The following is a 19,716-nucleotide window of genomic DNA, read 5'->3' as shown; positions in this document are numbered from 1 at the left end:
AAGAAGCTAGACCTTGACCTGCCTCCAACCTTCAGTGACCCTGCATAAGTCCCGTTCTGAGTAACTGACCCACCTTGTGGTGATGGAAACAGGATGTGCTCGTGGCCCAGGACTTTTGACCAGGTGGCGCTAGTGGTAAAGACATTGACACTGACATTGAAGTCACTCAGTTGTGTCCGACTCTTTGCGACCCCATGGACTGTAGCCTACCAGGCTCCTCCGTCCATGGAATTTTCCAGGCAAGAGTACTGCAGTGGGTTGCCATTTCCTTCTCCAGGAGATCTTCCCGACCCAGGGATCAAACCTGGGTCTCCCACATTATAGGCAGATGCTTTACCACCAGGGAAGAACCTGCCTGCTAATGCTGCAGATGTAAGAAACGCAGGTTCGATCCCCAGGTGGGGAAGATCCCCTGGAGGAGGGCATGGCAACCCGCTCCAGTACTCTTGCCTGGACAATCATGTGGACAGAGGAGCCTGGCAGGCTACAGTCCATGAAGTTGCACTGAGTCGGACATGACTTAGCATGCACGCAGGAAAGGGGAGTAGAGCTGAGCGGGGCCCAAGGCAGACTCTCTGAAGCCCTCAGTCTCCTGTCCCAGGTCTGTCTCCCTCCTCCCTCCCTCCTGCTGCAGACCCAGCCTGAGGAATGCAGGGTGGCAGGACAAGACAAAAGGGTACATAACAGCCTCATTCCGCAGTGAGGGAGCAACTTGTCACAGCTGCCCCGGGTCACACAGCCAGGCTGAGGACCCAGGGGGCCACGCATCCTAGGGAGGCAGTGGGCACCTCCATGGTGAGGGATCTCATGTCTGCGTGTGCTGGGGATTTCCCTGCGGTCCCTGAGGAACACTGAGTGGGAACACCATGAAATATTGATACCATAAACCAAAAATAACTGAACCTTCCCTTCTGTGCTGCAGTCGACCCCAAATTAGGTGAGATTCTAGCATAGACAGTGGCAGCAGGCAAAGGAGAATGGTATAGTGGGGAAACACTGAAAAGATTCAGTGTGTTCAACATACCGTTTTCTGAAAGTTGGGGAAAGGGCTTTGTCTGATTTAAAGGGCAAGGTCATACCCCACTGGGTTAGCAGGTAAAAAAATCCACGCAATGCAGGAGACCCAGATTCGATCCCTGGGTTGGGAAGATCCCCACTCCAGTATTCTTGCCTGGGATATCCCATGGAAGAGGAGCCCAGCAGGCTACAGTCTACGGAGTTGTAAATGGTCTGACACAACTGAGTAAGCACACGACACATGGGCACAGATGTACCTATATTCAGCTACCTAAGTTCCAGTGCCTTCTCTTGGCCTTGCACTGGGACACGCCCGCTCCTTCTCCGGCTCTGGCCTGGCCTGTGTGTCTGAAAGAAGTTCCTGTTTCACTCATGGTAACTTGGCACAGGCAGCCTGACCTGCAGGAACAGGAGGCTCTGCTGCCTCCTGGCTTTGGAGCCAAGTCAGAGTCAGATGTATTCCCTTTTGGAAGCCTCCACCTTTCTCATCTGTAAAATGGACACGAAATATCTCTGAACGCTAGGGAGGGTTTCTAAGATGGTGTGGATAAAGCCTAAAACCTGGCCTGTAGCAGGTGGCCTGCAGCTGCTAGTCCCACCCCTTCCCTCAGTGCAGGTGTCTGATCAGTTTCCACGGGTCACGCTGCGTGTGTGGTAGTGGCATGCCCACACCCCCAGGGGCCTCAGATGCTGCCTTAGGAGACAGAATGACCCCTGACCTCCCTCAGGGGTTTTCCAAGTCCACCCGTGGGTCATCCCATGCCACTTTAGTCTCCAGCAGCTGCTCCCTCCAACCCTGAGCCCTGGGATGTGTGCTTGGTTGCTCACTTGTGTCTGACTCTCTGTGACCCCATGGACTGTAGCCTGCCAGGCTCCTTTGTCCATGCAGATTCTCCAGGCAAGAATACTAGAGTGGGTTGCCATGCCCTCCTCCAGGGGATCTTCCCTACCCAGGAATCAAATGGGGGTCTCCTGCACTGCAGGTGGGTTCTTTACCAGCTGAGCTAGCACAGAGCCCCAGGAGAACAGCCCCAATGGGAGGCCCCAGCTAGGGATGCCACCCTCAGATAGATCCTTCCAGCCCCTGTAGAGCTGCATTTTGGGGTCTGAGCCCCTACTGCTCTTCATTCCCTACATGGGTTTGAAGATGTTGACTTTCTAGCTGGAGAAGATCCAACTTCTGTGAGGGAACCCTGGCATCCATGCCTCGCCCCCCACCCCTGCACAGCTGGGGAAAAGGCAGAGAGGGGAGGAGTCTTCCAGGGCACTCAGTGGAGTGGCTGGTGTGGGGAGCAAGAGGGCCGGGGCACATCTGCCCCTGACGTGAGTGGCCGGCGGACCTCTGCAGCACAGGTCTGACGGGGTTGGGAGGACACAGACAGGCTGCTGTGGGCTCTGTGCACTGTGGCCCGGGCATGGCTCTCCTCTGCCTGCCCACCTGCCAGCCTTCCATGTTCATTTCCTTTGTATTTATTGGGCCAATTTTTAAACTCTTGCCCTTGTGGAAAGCCCCTCAGGGGGCAAGGATCCAAAATAAAACACTGATTAAAATGTATAAAACACTTCTCCTGGGCCGCTGCAAGAGTAACCAGCAGGATTGATGGTGCCAGGGCAGGCGGGAGCAGCATGTTGCTCACTCAGCAGGTTTGGTGACCCCCTCAGACACCAGCCTGCCAGCATCCCTTGACGACAGGGACCCTGCGGGGGTGTTAGATGGGGAGACCAGGCCCAGTGTGCTGTGCCAGCGTGGGAGGCCATCTTAGCCCCTCTAGGCCTCAGTGTCCCCATCTTCCAGGACAGTCACACACAAAAGGTGAGGCAAGAGGCAATTCGGAGGATTTGTCTTTCTGGAACTGTCCATTCCTTTGTGGGTGTAACTGCTAGGCCTGCCACCCAGGGCAATGCTGACCAGCTTTTTATCAACATATTTGAATCCCCCAGGTGTCTCTTTGCTCAGTGGGCCCGCTCCAGGGTCAGCCTCATCAGAGTGACTTCAGCCCCCCCAAAACTCTCTCATGCACACACACTTCCCTTCAGAGAACATTCAGTGGAATCTTTTCTGTGCCACACCTTAACCTGAGGCTGCAGACACACCATCTGCCCACAGGCACCTTACTGTCTCAGCAGGTGGGACAAAAGCACCCAGTGTTAAACATATGACACAGGAGAGGTGTCAAGTGCTGAAGCTTTGGAGCATATTTCCCTCTTTGCCCAGGTCACTAGGAAGCTCCACCCTTTTACCATTACACAGGATTTTGTGGCATTCTTTCTTGACTGGCTTGCCTCCTTTAGCTTTATTTTCTTATCATCTTGTAATATCATTTTGCTGGCCATTCTAAATCATTTTTAGAATGAGATGTGTTATACATCAGTTACATAATGTCATTGCTAATATATGTAAGGTGCTTCAGAGTTGTGGGCAAGAGATGATTTTTGATTGAGTAGATCAAGGATGGCTTCATGGAGGAGGTGGCCTTTGGGGTGGATGTCACAAAGGCTGCTGGGGCTGGGAGGCTGGGAGAGATCTCCAAAAGGAGCTGGCTTAGAGGCAGGAATGCACAGGATGAGGCTGGGATGCCTGGGTGGCTTCACTGGGGGGAATGGAAGAAGAGGGAGATGGGTAGGTTGAGACAAGGCGGTGGGGTCTTCAATGCCAGATTCTTGTCTGTTATGAGGGTCTTACCAACATCTCAGCGTACCCTGTGCACTCACTGCCCCAAATCGCATTCTTTGGCATCCTCTCCAGCAGCCCCCACCCCACCCACATCTGAGTCTGAGCCGGGTGCTAAAAGTCCTGTTTACCTCTCCTGGTCCCCAGGCTCACACCACGCCAGCCCCAGCTGCCATCCCAATTACTTATTGATCGTCTGCCAGGATGTTTGCTTTGCTGGTGGGTCATTGGAGCGTGTGTGACTGTGGAAAATGGCCTGATGGGAGTGGGTGGGGGAGGCCAAACCACAGAAAACTCTGGAGAGACAATGAGAGGGGATGAGGGAAGTGGGGGCGGTGGACAAAGCCCTTGAGGATAACAAAACCTTGCAGATTTCATAACATGTCGGTGACACCAGGAACCCTCTCTGGTTAATCAGTCACTTAGTCTATCAACAACCAGGGAGTGCCTGTCAGTCCTGGGAGACCCTGGAGCACTGGGAAGTGGCTGGTGTCATTGAAGTCTGACAGAGCAGAGTCCTGGCCCCCAGTCTGCCTCCTCAACTGGCTGGGAGTCCTGGGGCAGCTGCAAGCTCTCCAAGCCCCCGCTGCCTTAAGGGTTGAAGCGTGGGTGGCAGACCTGCAGCTTTAAAAGTGGCGGCTGTGGGCAGGCATGGGGAGGAGCTTGGAGGGAGAGGGACGAGAGAGGCCCTGAGCTGGGGCAGAGATGGGATCCTCCCTGCCTGCCGGAGCATCCCCTTCCTGCAGTGAGGCCCCTCCGGGTCATGGGTGTGGGCTCTGTGGATGGCAGCAGAGCCCCAAGGGTGCCAGGCTGGGTGGGATGGATCTTCACTCCATGAGCAAAAGGCCTTCAGCTCAGACTCCAGAGACCATCTGGTCTAACCTCTATTGTTCAGAGTCCAGACTAGTCCTCCCAACCCCCTAAGTACTCTGCTGGGCCAATTTCCCAGGGGGTGGAACAGAGATAGAGGAGGGAAGAGCTTTCTGGGCAGAAGTGGGAGCTAATGGCCTCTGAACTCATGAGGAGAGAGTAATTGTGTCTGGGGGGTGAGTTCCCGCACAACCCTCACTCACACCACCTGCAGCCTCTCCTCAAGCGAATCTCCCTAGTCACCACCACCCAAGTCCTGCACATTCCTCAGGACCTAACTGTAAGAAGCCTCCCATCCCCAGTGCTACAATGTGGGGCTGCCTGTGCCGTCCTGGGCTCTGGGGGTCTAACTGCTCCCCCATCAGACAGGACTCTGGTACTCCGAAGACAGTGATTGGAACCTGGAGAGACAGACAGATGAAGCCTCGTTGGGGGGGGGGGGGGGCGGGCGGGGGTGGTGTTCTTTGGAGGGAAGTACACTTCCAACTGGGCATCAGAAAAAGCTTCTCAGAGCAGTGGACTCTGAGTTAGGCCTTGAAAATGGGGCTTCCACACATGAGTGGGGGCATTCCTGGAAGAAAGAAGAGCAGGATCCTGAGCTCAGGAGCCTGGGTGGGTCACCATGGGGACCTGGAGGACTGTGAGAGTTGCAGAGGTTCTCTGGGGAGGCCTCAGGGCTGGGTCCTGGCTTTCTGGAAGGGGGTACCCTCCACTGATTCAGAAACCCCATGGGGAGCGGACTCGCAGACACTGGCAGGAACCACTGGGTATGCTGGTTGCCCAGGGTTCTTGGCTTCCGGCTCAGCACATTGTTGATAGGGAGGGGGCCATGGTCTCTGTGCCTGGAAATGCTCAGGTTGAAGGCCAAGAGGGTGGACCCCAGTAGCCTCAGAAGCCCTTTCCCAACTGAGGCCCAGATGTGCTGGTCTGTTCGCCATTCCTAGAGGGCTCAGCCTTTGAGCCCCTTTGAGCCCCTCTGTGAGCCCTGAGGGCAGCTCAGCAGGTCTAGCTTTATCTCTGATGAGCACCAGGGGAGGCTGAAGCTCAGGGTGCCAGGTGGGGGGGTGGGATGCATGCTGGGAGTCCCATTGCCTATAAATGTAAAATGAAAAGGAGGTGGATACAGCCTAGGGTGCCAATTCCAGGATCACCGGAAGTGACCTCATCCCTTCCATGAAGCCACTGGATCCCAGGGATGTAGGACAGTCCTTTAGAAGGGCTCTGGGCAGGGCAAGGGGCAAGGAGGGAACAGCAGGAGTTCCTCTGGCCTGGGTATCTGGACCTCACTGTGTTGACAACCCCGACAGGTGTTGTATGCCACTTTGGACCCCTGCCTCTCTCTCTGGGTCAGGGACATCCTGACGGGGAAGAAGGGCACAGGGGCACACAGGGCCGGGCGGGGAACCAACGAACAGTGTCCTCTAACCACCTCCTCTGTCCTGTGCTTGCTCCTGGCCGCAGGTGAGCGAGAGGATGCTGGCGGGGGGCGCGAGGAGCATGCCCAGCCCCCTCCTGGCCTGCTGGCAGCCCATCCTCCTGCTGGTGCTGGGCTCGGTGCTGTCAGGCTCGGCCACAGGCTGCCCGCCCCGCTGTGAGTGCTCCGCCCAGGACCGCGCGGTGCTCTGCCACCGGAAGCGCTTCGTGGCGGTGCCCGAAGGCATCCCCACCGAGACCCGCCTGCTGGACCTGGGCAAGAACCGCATCAAAACGCTCAACCAGGACGAGTTTGCCAGCTTCCCGCACTTGGAGGAGCTGGAGCTCAACGAGAACATCGTGAGCGCCGTGGAGCCTGGCGCCTTCAACAACCTCTTCAACCTCCGGACGCTTGGGCTCCGCAGCAACCGCCTGAAGCTCATCCCCCTGGGCGTCTTCACCGGCCTCAGTAACCTGACCAAGCTGGACATCAGCGAGAACAAGATCGTCATCCTGCTGGACTACATGTTCCAGGACCTGTACAACCTCAAGTCGCTGGAAGTTGGCGACAACGACCTCGTCTACATCTCCCACCGAGCCTTCAGCGGCCTCAATAGCCTGGAGCAGCTGACGCTGGAGAAATGCAATCTGACCTCCATCCCCACCGAGGCGCTGTCCCACCTGCACGGTCTCATCGTCCTGCGGCTGCGGCACCTCAACATCAATGCCATCCGGGACTATTCCTTCAAGAGGCTGTACCGCCTCAAGGTGTTGGAGATCTCGCACTGGCCCTACCTGGACACCATGACTCCCAACTGTCTCTACGGCCTCAACCTGACGTCCCTGTCCATCACGCACTGCAACCTGACTGCTGTGCCCTACCTGGCCGTGCGCCACCTGGTCTATCTCCGCTTCCTCAACCTCTCCTACAACCCCATCAGCACTATCGAGGGCTCCATGTTGCATGAGCTGCTCAGGCTGCAGGAGATCCAGCTGGTGGGCGGGCAGCTGGCCGTGGTGGAGCCCTACGCCTTCCGCGGCCTCAACTACCTGCGCGTGCTCAACGTCTCCGGCAACCAGCTGACCACGCTGGAGGAGTCGGCTTTCCACTCGGTGGGCAACCTGGAGACCCTCATCCTGGACTCCAACCCGCTGGCCTGCGACTGCCGGCTCCTGTGGGTGTTCCGGCGCCGCTGGCGGCTCAACTTCAACCGGCAGCAGCCCACGTGTGCCACGCCCGAGTTCGTCCAGGGCAAGGAGTTCAAGGACTTCCCCGACGTGCTCCTGCCCAATTACTTCACCTGCCGCCGCGCCCGCATCCGGGACCGCAAGGCCCAGCAGGTGTTTGTGGATGAGGGCCACACGGTGCAGTTCGTGTGCCGGGCCGATGGCGACCCGCCTCCCGCCATCCTCTGGCTCTCGCCGCGCAAGCACCTGGTCTCGGCCAAGAGCAACGGGCGGCTCACGGTCTTCCCTGACGGCACTCTGGAGGTGCGCTACGCCCAGGTACAGGACAACGGCACGTACCTGTGCATCGCGGCCAACGCGGGCGGCAACGACTCCATGCCTGCCCACCTGCATGTGCGCAGCTACTCGCCGGATTGGCCCCATCAGCCCAACAAGACCTTCGCCTTCATCTCCAACCAGCCGGGCGAGGGAGAGGCCAACAGCACCCGCGCCACCGTGCCTTTCCCCTTCGACATCAAGACCCTCATCATCGCCACCACCATGGGCTTCATCTCTTTCCTGGGCGTCGTCCTCTTCTGTCTGGTGCTGCTGTTTCTCTGGAGCCGGGGCAAGGGCAACACAAAGCACAACATCGAGATTGAGTACGTGCCCCGCAAGTCGGACGCAGGCATCAGCTCCGCCGACGCGCCTCGCAAGTTCAACATGAAGATGATATGAGGACGGGGCGGGGGGCAGGGACCCCCGGGCGCGCCGGGCAGGGGGAGGGGCCTGGCCGCCCTCCTCGGGCTCCCCAGTCCTTCCCACCTCCTCCCGACCCCTCTGCACACACACTTTTTCTCCCTCCCACCCCGTCCCCTGCTGCCCCCGCCGGCCATCACCACCTGCCCTCTTCCTACCAGGACCTCAGAAGTCCAGGCCTGGGGACCCCACCTACACAGGGGCACTCGTTGACAGACTGGAGTCGGAAGCTGACGAACCAACACTCGGCACAGTCAATAGTTCAATAAAAAAGTTATGAACTTCCTCTGTAACTTGGGTTTCAATAATTATGGATTTTTATGAAAACTTGAAATAATAAAAAGAGAAAAAAAAAAGCTATTTCCTATAGCTAGTCGGAATGCAAACTTTTGACGTCCTGATTGCTCCAGGGCCCTCTTCCAACTCAATTTCTTGTTTTTTCTCTTCCTCCTCCTCTTCCTCCTTTCTCTTCTCTTCCCCTGTGGGGAGGGATCACTCAGGAAAACAGGGAAGGAGGTTCCAGCCCCACCTGCCTGCCTGTTTACCCTGCCAGGGCAGTCACCAGGAGCAGATTGGGTGGTGGGTCTGGGCCCAGCTCTGGGCTGGCTGTTTGCAGAGGGCGGGTGGAGGGGACAGGGCTGCCCAGTGGGGATGAGGGCCTGTCTGCTGAGCTGCCAGGCAGCACTACTGCCAGGGGGCAGGGGGGCTTGGCTCGGGTGTGGCTGAGACTCTGGACAGGGGCTGGGATCCTCTGGAGGATAGCACAGTCATTGGAGAGAGCCTGGCCCCGAGGCCTAACTCTGGTCCCAGCTCTATTGCCAACTTGCTGTGTGGCCTCGAACAGATCATCAACCCTCTCTGGGCCTCAGCTGCCACATCTGTATAAATGGAAACGCTACTCCCCGCCCTGCCTACCTCACAGGGCTGTTGTGAGGAATTGATGAGATGATGTATGTGAAACACTTTGTAACCTGTAAAGCGCTGTGCACATGTGTGGGTGACTGTTCTCATTATGGTCATTATTATCTCACCGTGGGGGGCAGGGCTCCTAAGCGATCTCCATGGGGTCAGGGTTGGGGGCATGCCAGGGGTGGGCCACCTACATGGACTTCCAGAGGATTTGCCCAGGACAGCTGCCCAGCGGTGACCACAAGCTTTGCCTGGATGGCCGGGGCTCTAGACCCCCAGGGGAGTCCTAAGCCCATGAGCATCATCACTTCCACCCACTTTGGTGTCGGGTCCCCCCAGACAGAAGCCCCTTGCAGCTGACCTGGACCTATCCAGGTCCAACCCTTCTTTCCATAAGCGTTTATCAAATGCCTGCTTATGCCACTTCCTGTGTAGAGCACCCAGTCTTTGAGGCTGGAGGAGGCAGTTCTAGGGCTGTCCTGAGGACTGCCTGGACGCAGGTCACCACCCAAGTCTTGCCTCATCTTCCACCAGGCTTTACTCTCAGCTTACCTTGGGCTTTGAAGGGTTCCCAGTTTGGGATTGAGATCCACCTGCATATGAGCTGACCAGGAGAGTCAGGAGCTCCCTGTTCATTCACACCAAACCGAGGTGCTCCAAATGCAACCCTGGAAAGGGATGTTCTTGGAGACAGAAGTGCGAAGAGCCAGTAGCTCCTCCTGCAGACCACGTGCTCACCTCCCCCCACCTCTGTTGGACAGGAAGGGGCCCCAGGTTCAGAGATGATTGCCTTCGCCCCTCCAAGTTTCCCCTTTCTCCTCAGGTACTTCTTGGATTCCGCCCCACAGTAGGCCCAGGGCGACCCTGCTGCCAATTAACCCTCGGACTAGGGGAGAATCCAACGACGCAGGAACCCATAAGCACAGGCTTAGTTGAGCTTGGGGGTGAGGGGAAGCAATAGACAAGTCAGCCTTCGACAACAAGACACTTCTAGAATGCAGCTCCTCCAGTTAGAGCTCCTCCTGGGTTCACACCCCCCACCCAAGCTGGCATGAACGAGGTAGCAGCATGCCTAGGGAAAGTGAAGGTGAAAGTCACTCAGCCATGTCCGACTGTTTTCGACCCCATGGACTGGGGCCCACCAGGCTCCTCTGTCCATGGGATTCTCCAGGCAAGAATACTGGAGTGGGTAGCCATTCCTTTCTCCAGGGCATCTTCCCAACCCAAGGATTGAACCCAGGTCTCCTGCATTGTGGGCAGATTCTTTATCATCTGAGCCACCAGGGAAGCCCAACGGCATGCTTAGCAACTTCTAAACCAAGCCTCTGGTGGGATGGCAGGGTGAGCAGAGTCTGGCATGGAGTCAACAGTCAGTCACTCCATTCAATTTACAGACATTTCCAAGAGCTGGCTCTGCTCCAGGCTCCCAGCTGGTGTGGTCTTTTTACACTGTCCACATCTCCCAACCACCACCCTAGACTGTCCCTGGCTCTGGGGAAGCCTCAAGCCCTCTGAACTGTGGTTTCATCCCTGAGAAGAAATAGGATCCTCTCTGTCTATAGGATCCTAGGGTGTTGGTGCGGAAAATGTGGCTGGTCCTTGGGGGACCTGGGGCAGCCTAGACTAGTGATGATAAGACTCTGAGGTTTGAGGTCAGATCTGAGTTTGAGGTCCTATTCTAGCACTTACTAGCTGTTTGGATTAACCCCTCTGAGCCTCTTGGTCTTCTCATCTGTAGCATAAGACAATCTTATGCAGGTTGTTAGGAGGTGAAATGAGGGAGCATAGGTATATTTGTTGAGTGATGTAATGCCTGTGCTGTGGTAGGTCGCTTCAGTCATGTCCAACTCTTTGGGACCCCATGGACTCTAGCCTGCCAGTCTCATTTGTCCTTGGGAAATCGCCAGGCAAGAATACTGGAGTGGGTTGCCATGCCCTCCTCCAGGGGATCTTCCCAACCTAGGGATCAAACCTGGGTCTCCTGCATCTCCTGCATTGGCTGGTTGGTTCTTTACCACTAGCGCCACCTGTGTAGTGCCTGGCACTCAGTAAACCCACTGCCAATGGTGGGGATGATCATTACTGTTGAGTCCAACTCTGCTGATGAGCCAGGACCAGAGAAGGTGGGAGCTTAGCCAAAGTCACACAGCTTGTCAGTAACAGGACCAGCACTGGAAGTTCTAGAGCTGCAGAATTCTAAGCCTGGCTCAGGGCTTCTCAGGACCAGCCTGGCAACCCCCATCTGGCAGGAGACAACTTTGGGGAGGTCAAGGGAAGGGAGAGGAGTCATTGAACATGGTGGGCAGCGTGTATGCAACAAGAGGCTAGTGGTCTCACATGAGGCTCAAGAACCCAGGAACCCTATCCATCTCCAGAGAGAGACCAGAGTGCAGGCTCTCCATCACCCCAACCCTGATTCCCTGGTGGACACTGTCCTCACTCAGAAGGCACCCAGGGGATTGTTAGTTAACCCATCTGGGGTTCCAGGATCCCTGGGGCCTCACGAGGTTCTGGTAAGAGCAGGGCCAATGTCTTGGCTATTGGGAAGGAACTGGACCCCTGAGGAAATTCAGGACATGGGAAAATTGTGAGGTTGTTTTCGGATTGGGGAGAGAGTCAGTTCAGGGTAATGTGAGCACCCTGGGTCAAGGGACTGCGTTAGCCCAAGCAAAGGAACCTGGACACTGGTAAAAGTCCACGCTGGGAGCTCGGCAACCTAGGTTTAGATGTGGCCCTTTCTTAACCATGGGACCTTCACCTAAAGAAGACTGAACTCAACTGCTGAAAATCCTGAGATTTAAGGTGGAATAGCATGGAATGTCAGGCTGGAGGGGTTAATTTCTCCATGAGCTGTCAGCCTCCGACAGAGAAAGAGTAGGAATGGATACCACTCACTGCACGGCCCTAGTCTGCCTCAGACCCAGTGGAGTTGTGGGCTCAGAGTGTCCTTTCTCATCAAGTCTTATAGGATACTTGCTGCTCTGCTCACGTTTCACCCTGGGTCCAAGCTACTGGGGAAAGGGCAAGATACTAAATCCTGAGAGTTTAGCCTGCTTCCCAGAAGACCAAGACCAAAGACAGCTTCCAGCAAGAGACAGCATACCATAGGGTAGCATTGAGCAGGGTGAGTATTCGAGGGAGCAGCAAATGCTTTGCCCCCCCCCCCGCCCCCAATACTGACCCCAGTGTACCCCTCAGAGATGGAAAATAGCCTGCCTAGAATCACACAGCAGAGTGGTGTTGGGGCATGGACTTTGGAGTCAGGCAGACCTTGGTTCAAACACCATCTCAGGTGTGGCACCTGTGTGGTGTACAACAGTGACCACTTTTATCAGCATGATGTCATTATGGACAGGCAGAGAAGTGGTGGTTGAACTACTGTGTGGGGAACACGATGGGGATTCCAAAGAGCTGGAACTCCAGTGGGGTTGGGGTAGAGACCAAACCTGGTCATATCCTCTGATTTCCCACTGGAGGCTTAGGGCCCCACGTGAGGAAGGTGGTAGCAGACTCTAAGCTCTCACCCCTGACTGCCCAGGATAGAACAAGAGTGGCCAGAGGAGCAGTATAGACCCTGGGCAGCTATTAAAGAGTCCCAGGGGACCTCTAGCCTTGAACTCACTGCCTCAAGTCATTGGTTGTGAGGTCCCAGGAGCAAGGTCAGAGCAGACCAACTGGAGTGAAGTGATTTATTGGGGCCTTCACAGAACCTGCTTCCACGGTCTATCAGCTTTCCTGGAGCTCTCCCCCATTTGATGTCCCCTGATGACATGATAGCCTGCACAGGGCTGAAAGTCATCCTCAGCTCCCATTCCAAAACCCACCTTCAGCCGCCTTCATAATCTTCCTTGCTAGGATCTCTGATCTCTTCATTCGTTGGCTCCAGAGGAAAAAAATCTGATTGGTTAGCGGCCAGCCAATGCCTCAGCGGCCTCTGAGTCAGGGGCTCATCTCCTGTCCAATCAACTGATGCCAGGGAGCTCCACCCACCCAGACCAAGTCTGGCTAAAGACCGTACAGAAAGCGCTAGGACTGTATCAGTTATCTGTTGTTGCTCTCCGAAACTAAGCAACCATTCATTTGTTCCCAGCTTCATAAGCTGGGCAGGTTTGGTCAGGACCGCTCATCTCTGCTCTCCCTGGTGTTAGCTAGGAAACCCCGACTGGGGCTGAAAGATCCAGGGTGGTTTCTGCCCATGTCTGTTGTCTCAGCTGGGGAGGCTAGTCGGACTTCCTTATGGTAGCTCAGTGCTCCGGGAGGCCTAAATGGAAGATGCCAGGTCTCTTGAGGCCTAGGCCAGAAGTCCCGCAGCTTCACCGTTACTGCATTCCATTGGTTAAGGCAAGGCCCACCTAGATTCAGGGGTGGAGGTGCTGCAAAGTCAAATGGTGAAACGGCATGCTGGATGCGAGGGTCGATGTAGCCACCGATGGAAGTCATCCTCCCCAGGAACTTCCATGGGAAACGGTGCCTTTTCCCTTTCAGGAACCGCTCACTGGTGCACAGATCTCTCTACAAGTTTACCCAGGAGCAGGGGACTTAGGGGGCTTCCCTGGTAGCTCAGCAGTAAAGAATCTGCCTGCAAGGCAGGAGACACAGGAAACGCAGGTTTGATCGCTGGATCGGGAAGATCTCCTGGAAGAGGGCATGGCAACCCACTCCGGTGTCCATGGAGAATCCCATGGACAGAGGAGCCTGGCGTGCTACAGTCCATAGGATCACAAAGAGTCAGAGACGACTGAAGTAACTGAGCACAGGGGGCTTAGTGACGGCTACAGACCTATAGATGGACCTATAGCTGGTAAGTAAGAGCTAGGACTCGAACCTAAGTTTGCTGCCCCTGGTGCATTGTCCTTTCAAACAAAAGCAGGTGGCAGGGACACCAGTGGTAATACAGCAACCATAGTAAGAGCTGTTGTTTCTCAAGGCCTGTGCCAGGCACCAGGTCAGACACTTCACCCACATTTCTTATTTTATCCTTTCACAAGGATGTGCCCATGTGTTGCCTTTTGGATGAGAACACTGAGGCTCAGGGAGGAAAAGTGGTCCTGGGGTTTACCACCAGGTAGGTGCCAAGCCAGGATTCATACTCAGGGCACAAGTACTTCATGGCAAAAGAAAGCAGGTCTCTACTTTGAGCTACTCTAGACTCAGTCTTCTCATCTGTGAAGTGGATAGAGTCCCCTTGCCTCCTCCAGCCCCTTTCCTTTGTGGGATGGGAATGATTTGGTGAGGGAGTGTGCTTTGGCACAGGTGTGTGAGTACATGGGTGGGGGTCATGATTAAAGCTTCTGCTGATCAGTTCTGCCTCCTGGCTCCCAGTCGACCAGACGTCTCTGTGGGCTCCTGAGATCACAGCATGATACACAAGGCCCAGCAGCCTGTTCTAAGGACCCAGCAATTTGGCCCTGGTACCTGCCAGGCAACTGGGGACTGCAGGGCAGGGGTCTGAGATCGGTGGCCATGTATCTAAGCCCTGGCTCTGACTGCCTCAGGGAACTGACTGAGGTGAGGTGAAGTCGCTCAGTCGTGTCTGACTCTGCAACCCCGTGGACTGTAGCCTACCAGGCTCCTCCGTCCATGGGATTCTCCAGGCAAGAATACTAGAGTGGGTTTCCATTGCCTTCTCCAGGGGATCTTCCCGACCCAGGGATAGAACCCAGGTCTCCTGCATTGGAGGCAGACGCTTTAACCTCTGAGCCACCAGGGAAGCCCAGGGAACTGACTGCTTAGCCTTTAAAGGGATTTACAGACTCTTCATAAACCCATGATGGCTCATTCTATACTCCAGCCCAGGCCAGGTGATTTCTGGGTCTGGGAAGGCTAGGCTGTGGACTTGAGGGCCACGGAGACTGAGGGATGCCCCAGGGCCTCAGCCTCAGCCCCCTCCTCTCCCAGTTCCTTCACACCCCAACCCCTGTGCCAAGTCATGCCCTGGACATGACCCCAGCAGGAACAGAGCTTGGCTGTTCCCTCCCTGTCCCTCCCACCAGCTCCACCCTGTCCAAACCCCTCACTCCCAGTCTGGGCTGAGACACACCACCATGGAGACAGCCAGTCCTAGGGACGGAGTGACAGGATGCTCCAGGGGAACAGAGAAGGGGCAAGAAGCTGGAGATAAAGCTGGAAGCCGAGGAAAGAGAAAGCCAGGCAGGCGAGAGGACTGCTGACCCTCTCAATGGTCCTCCACGCCTAGTGTGAGTGGAGCTGAGCCCAGAGCAGTGATCAGCATGACCGTCTCCCTGTTTGATGATGAGAAATACGAGTCTCAGAGAGGCTTAGCTATTGCGCAGAGTGGCACAGCTAAGACGTGGCACCTCACAAGGCACAGTGTGTGCTCCCATTTTGCAGATGAGCAAACTGAGGTTCAGAGGTGGGGAGTGACAGGTCCAAGGTCACAAAATGAGTCAGTAGTAGCACCAGATCTGACTCAGCTGAACTGGAGGATGGCAACCACTGTTGCATCCAGAAAGCTTTTCCATGGGAAGCACAAGGTCAGGCTGGCCCCAGGGGCACCCAGCCCCAGAAGAGGGGGGCAGCTGGAGGCCCTAACTTTGCTCTCCAACCAGCAGAGATTTACATAGCTCATGAAAAAATTACAGCGTCATAAAGAGGAGAGACACAGGCACAGTAAACCCTCTCCCTTCCCATCGCCTGCCAGCACTGGAGCCTCTTGCGGGTCACGCCAAGGGCACAGGGAGCAGCCCCAGCTGGGAAGGGGTGTGCGGCTGCCCCGGGCAGCATGGAGCCGGGTTAGAGTGAGGCTTTCTGTGTGTCTATCTGCTGGGCTCTGCCCCGTGCCCAGCACCAGGAGGGGAAGACACTGCTTGGTGTGACCTTGCACCGGTCCCTGGGCCGACCCTCCCAAGTGCCTGAGAGAGGACAATACCAGCTGGGTCTCCCCACTCCTTTCCAGCTTCAGAGTTCCCCCCAGACCTCAGCGATGTCCCTTGTCTCACTTCCCTGCCCCCACACTGCTGCTGAGGGGAAGCAGAGTTACAGCCCTCTAGCACAACGACATTTACTGCCTAGCCCTGCGCCTGGGCCCATAAATCCCCCTGGCCATGCGCCATACCGACTGCGCAGTCACCTGGAACAGAGGCCCACGGGGCCTGCCGGCCCCTCCACTTGCCCCGACCCTAGCCACCTCAGGCCCGCTTACCCAGTCCCCCCAGCCTTCCTCAGGTGTCTCTCAGTCCGGAGCTGGGACTGCCAAAGCCCCAGAGGCCCAGTCGTCAGAGCGCCCGTCCCCCTACATACTCTGGAGATCACCTTAAGTCTTCCTTGGGGAGCCTACCAGTCTCTTGCCACTTGGGGTGCACCCCTGTCCCTCTGCGTCACCTTCCTCTCTCTGCACAGCTAGGGTTGGACCAGATGGGCCCCCAGAGCTCGTCTAGGCAGGACAGCCCAGTGGGAGTGGGACGAGACCCTCTGCCAGAGAGTCTAGGCGGGCCATGGAAGGACTAGTGGAAGTCTCTGCCACCTGAAGTGCCGGGCAGAGCTGCCCAGTCAGCCACTGGCTGGCACCTGGCTGGCCAGGAGCCAGGAGAACAGCTGTTTCCTTTGTCCTGCAGGGCAGCTGGGAGGGACAGGGACATGGCAAGGTTGATAGGCTCCTGAAGTTGCCCAGAGGTAGAAAGGACTGCTGGAAGGGTGGGCTAGATGGGAGGTTGTTCTGAGGTGAGGCAGAGGGCTGAAGAGGCCATGATGGGCTCCCAGGTCCTAGCTGGCCCCCAGCTCTCCTCCCAAAAGAGGAAAGTTTCCCAAACTGCCTTCCCTGGCAGGCAGGGGAGGATGGGGCAGGGAGGTGGCTGAGGGAATAACACCTGTAAACACCCCACAGCTGTGGAGTCCAGAGTCCCACAGGCAGTGGGGACGTAAGGGAAGGTTACCATTCCTGTAAAGAGAGCAAGCGGGGAAGAGAAAAGGTAGGTCTCAGCTTTTTGAGGGTCCCAAGGCCCTCAGCTCCAGGCCCCCATGGCTTAGTTTTAGAAAAATCTGCTTTGAACACTTCACAGCTGCCCGTGAAGCCTTCCCTGCACCAGGGACAGAACCCCTTATCCTGGTGACTCTCCGTGTTCCTGGGGGAGGGAGGGCAGACTTGAGTGCACGGGGTGGGGAAGCTGAGGTGGGTGTTCTGTAGGGTGCCATGGGGCAGTGGGGAGCGATGGTGGGCGCTTGAGTAGGAGAGTGGCATGATGTCTCAGAGCCTATGGAGGAAAGGTGTGAGGAATGGGAGATGTACACTTCTCTGCCACACACGTGCACACACACACGCACTCCAGTGGGCACATGTGCACACGGCAGAGCTCACATTTATACACACCCATACACTCTCCTACACAGGCAGCAATTTACGTGTCCACACTCAAGCCATTCCCCTGAAGCAAGCAGACACCCTCAGGGTACACTCTGGTACAGATAATAGCTGTTCACACCGGTATACCACACTGGCTCCTCTCACCCCAGCGCTCAGGAAAGCGCAGATCTACAGGACAGCCCCCTCCCGCAGCTCACAGGTGCACCCTGGCTGAGCCTCCACCAACCAAGCTCTGACCATCTGCGTCCTCCCAAGAGTACACGCCCCGCCTCACGCCGCTTCCCTCCTTCCTGGGATCGCAGGGCACCCAGACCCGCTCGGTGCTCAAGGATCTCTCACCCTGCACACACACGTGAGCCCGCGCACGCACGTGCACGTGCAGAAAGCAGCCCAGAGCCTCGCTCCCACCCTCAGAGCTGGGCTGGCCAATGAGAGCGCACCGGGAGCTGTCTCCTAGGCGACCAGCTTAGGACTGGGAGGGGCCGTCCGCGAGGAGCTTGGCCGAGGGACCCTCCCTTTATCCCCACCCCCCACTTCGGACCTTTGTGCCCGGACTCTCTTTACAGGGTTAGAAGGCACGACTAGGCTGAGGGCAGGAATAGTAGGGGTTCCTCAGAGGCACCGATATACTGAGCCCAAGAGAAATCGCAGTGGTGCTTGTCCACCTGGATGGGAGCGGCAGGCTAGCATCCTGGCCAGAAGTGCCTTGTGGGACTCAGCCCGGGAGGTTTGTGAAGGGACCTGGCTCAAAGACTCTGGGGGAGCTTTTAGGACCCAGTATGGTTTCCTCGCTCCAGAGGGTTCCCAAGAGCTTGCATTGACCTCCTTTTCCTGAAATGCCCAACTTCCTTCCCCTCCAGACCTCCCCAAATGTTCTTCCCACTGCTTAAGAAGCTCCCTATACCCCTACCCTTACCTAATCATGTATGCGGGCGTAAGCGCGCGCGCGCGCGCGCGCGCGCACACACACACACACACACACACACACACACGCCCACTTTTTTCCTGGCAACCTTCAGCTCATGGTATAGGTCACTTCCCCAAACAGTCCTTTCCTCCTCACCATTGCTGAATCCCCAGTTCTGAATCAGTCCCCTGGCCTAAGGGCCTGCCAGCACTGGGATTAGGCAAAATCATACCTTGGATATTTGAATCACATTGAAACACAAAGCATACCAAGAGGTGAAGGCTGGTCACAGTGGCAAGTGTAGGATGTTAAGAGCGTGCAATCTGGAGCCAGACGACCTGGGTCTAAATCTTGGCTCTGCCGCATACCAGCTGTGTGCCTCTGGGCAGGTTGCCCATGTAACTTGTGAGGATTGAATTAGATCATGCCTGCAAAGCACTTCAAATGGTGTCTGGCATGGAGCAAGTGACCAATCAGTGTTTGCTTCTACTGTTATTATTCTTATGGGCTCCCCGTTATATATACTGGTACCTTCTCAACTCAGCTTCCAGCCCCCAACCTGCATTCAGGACATTAAGAACAAGCATGGGGCAGTGGACCAGGAGACTCACAGGTGGTGAGCTATGCAGGGCTTGTCCCTGACACACAGCCAGACCCATTCCAATACTGGGTGCCCTGCCCAAGTGGGAGACTTGTTCCATCAGGATAGAAATGAAGAGCCCATGGTGACAACCAATCATAGCTGTCTTTCCCTATTGTATAGACAAGCTCGACTCTCTCCCTCTTTCTCTCTGTTTAGGAACATTAAAAACAAGGATAGGTACTTCCCTGGTGGTCCAGTGATTAAGACTTTGCCTTCCAGTGCAGAGGTTGTGGATTTGATCCCTGGTTGGGGAGCTTAGCTGGAATCAAGATTGCCAGGAGAAATATCAATAACCTCAGATATGCAGATGACACCACTAAAAAGCCTCTTGATGAAAGTAAAAGAGGAGAGTGAAAAAGCTGGCTTAAAGCTCAACATTCAGAAAACTAAGATCATGGCATCTGGTCCCATCACTTCATGGCAAATAGATGGGGAAACAGTGGAAACAGTGTCAGACTTTATTTTGGGGGGCTCCAAAATCACTGCAGATGGTGATTGCAGCCATGAAATTAAAAGATGATTACTCCTTGGAAGGAAAGTTATGACCAACCTAGATAGCATACTGAAAAGCAGAGATATTACTTTGCCAACAAAGGTCCATCTAGTCAAGGCTATGGTTTTTCCTGTGGTCATGTATGGATGTGAGAGTTGGACTGTGAAGAAAGCTGAGCACCGAAGAATTGATGCTTTTGAACTGTGGTGTTGGAGAAGACTCCTGAGAGTCCCTTGGACTGCAAGGAGATCCAACCAGTCCATTCTGAAGGAGATCAGCCCTGGGGTTTCTTTGGAAGGAATGACGCTAAAGCTGAAACTCCAGTACTTTGGCCACATCATCCGAAGAGTTGATTCACTGGAAAAAACCCTGATGCTGGGAGGGATTGGGGGCAGGAGGAGAAGGGGACGACAGAGGATGAGATGGCTGGATGGCATCACCGACTCGATGCACATGAGTTTGAGTGAACTCCGGGAGTTGGTGATGGACAGGGAGGCCTGGCGTGCTGCGATTCATGGGGTGGCAAAGAGTCAGACACGACTGAGCG

At 55.8% G+C, this 19,716-nt stretch overlaps 1 protein-coding gene across 3 annotated transcripts in view; it reads left to right on the top strand.

Moving 5' to 3' along the window:
• The window catches only part of LINGO1 (leucine rich repeat and Ig domain containing 1), a 214,037-nt gene extending 205,140 nt beyond the window's left edge, over positions 1-8,897 (top strand). For all 3 annotated transcript variants that reach the window (XM_069558876.1, XM_069558874.1, XM_069558873.1), the window contains one exon: positions 6,020-8,897. In XM_069558876.1, coding sequence (XP_069414977.1) covers positions 6,032-7,876 — 1,845 coding nt within the window. In that variant the 5' untranslated portion in view covers positions 6,020-6,031 and the 3' untranslated portion in view covers positions 7,877-8,897. The remainder of the gene's footprint in view (positions 1-6,019) is intronic.
• The last annotated feature ends 10,819 nt before the right edge of the window (positions 8,898-19,716 follow it).

This window comes from Ovis canadensis, chromosome 18, assembly GCF_042477335.2.
Source record: "Ovis canadensis isolate MfBH-ARS-UI-01 breed Bighorn chromosome 18, ARS-UI_OviCan_v2, whole genome shotgun sequence".
Lineage (NCBI taxonomy): Eukaryota > Metazoa > Chordata > Mammalia > Artiodactyla > Bovidae > Ovis > Ovis canadensis.
This window is presented reverse-complemented; position numbering and strand designations above follow the sequence as displayed.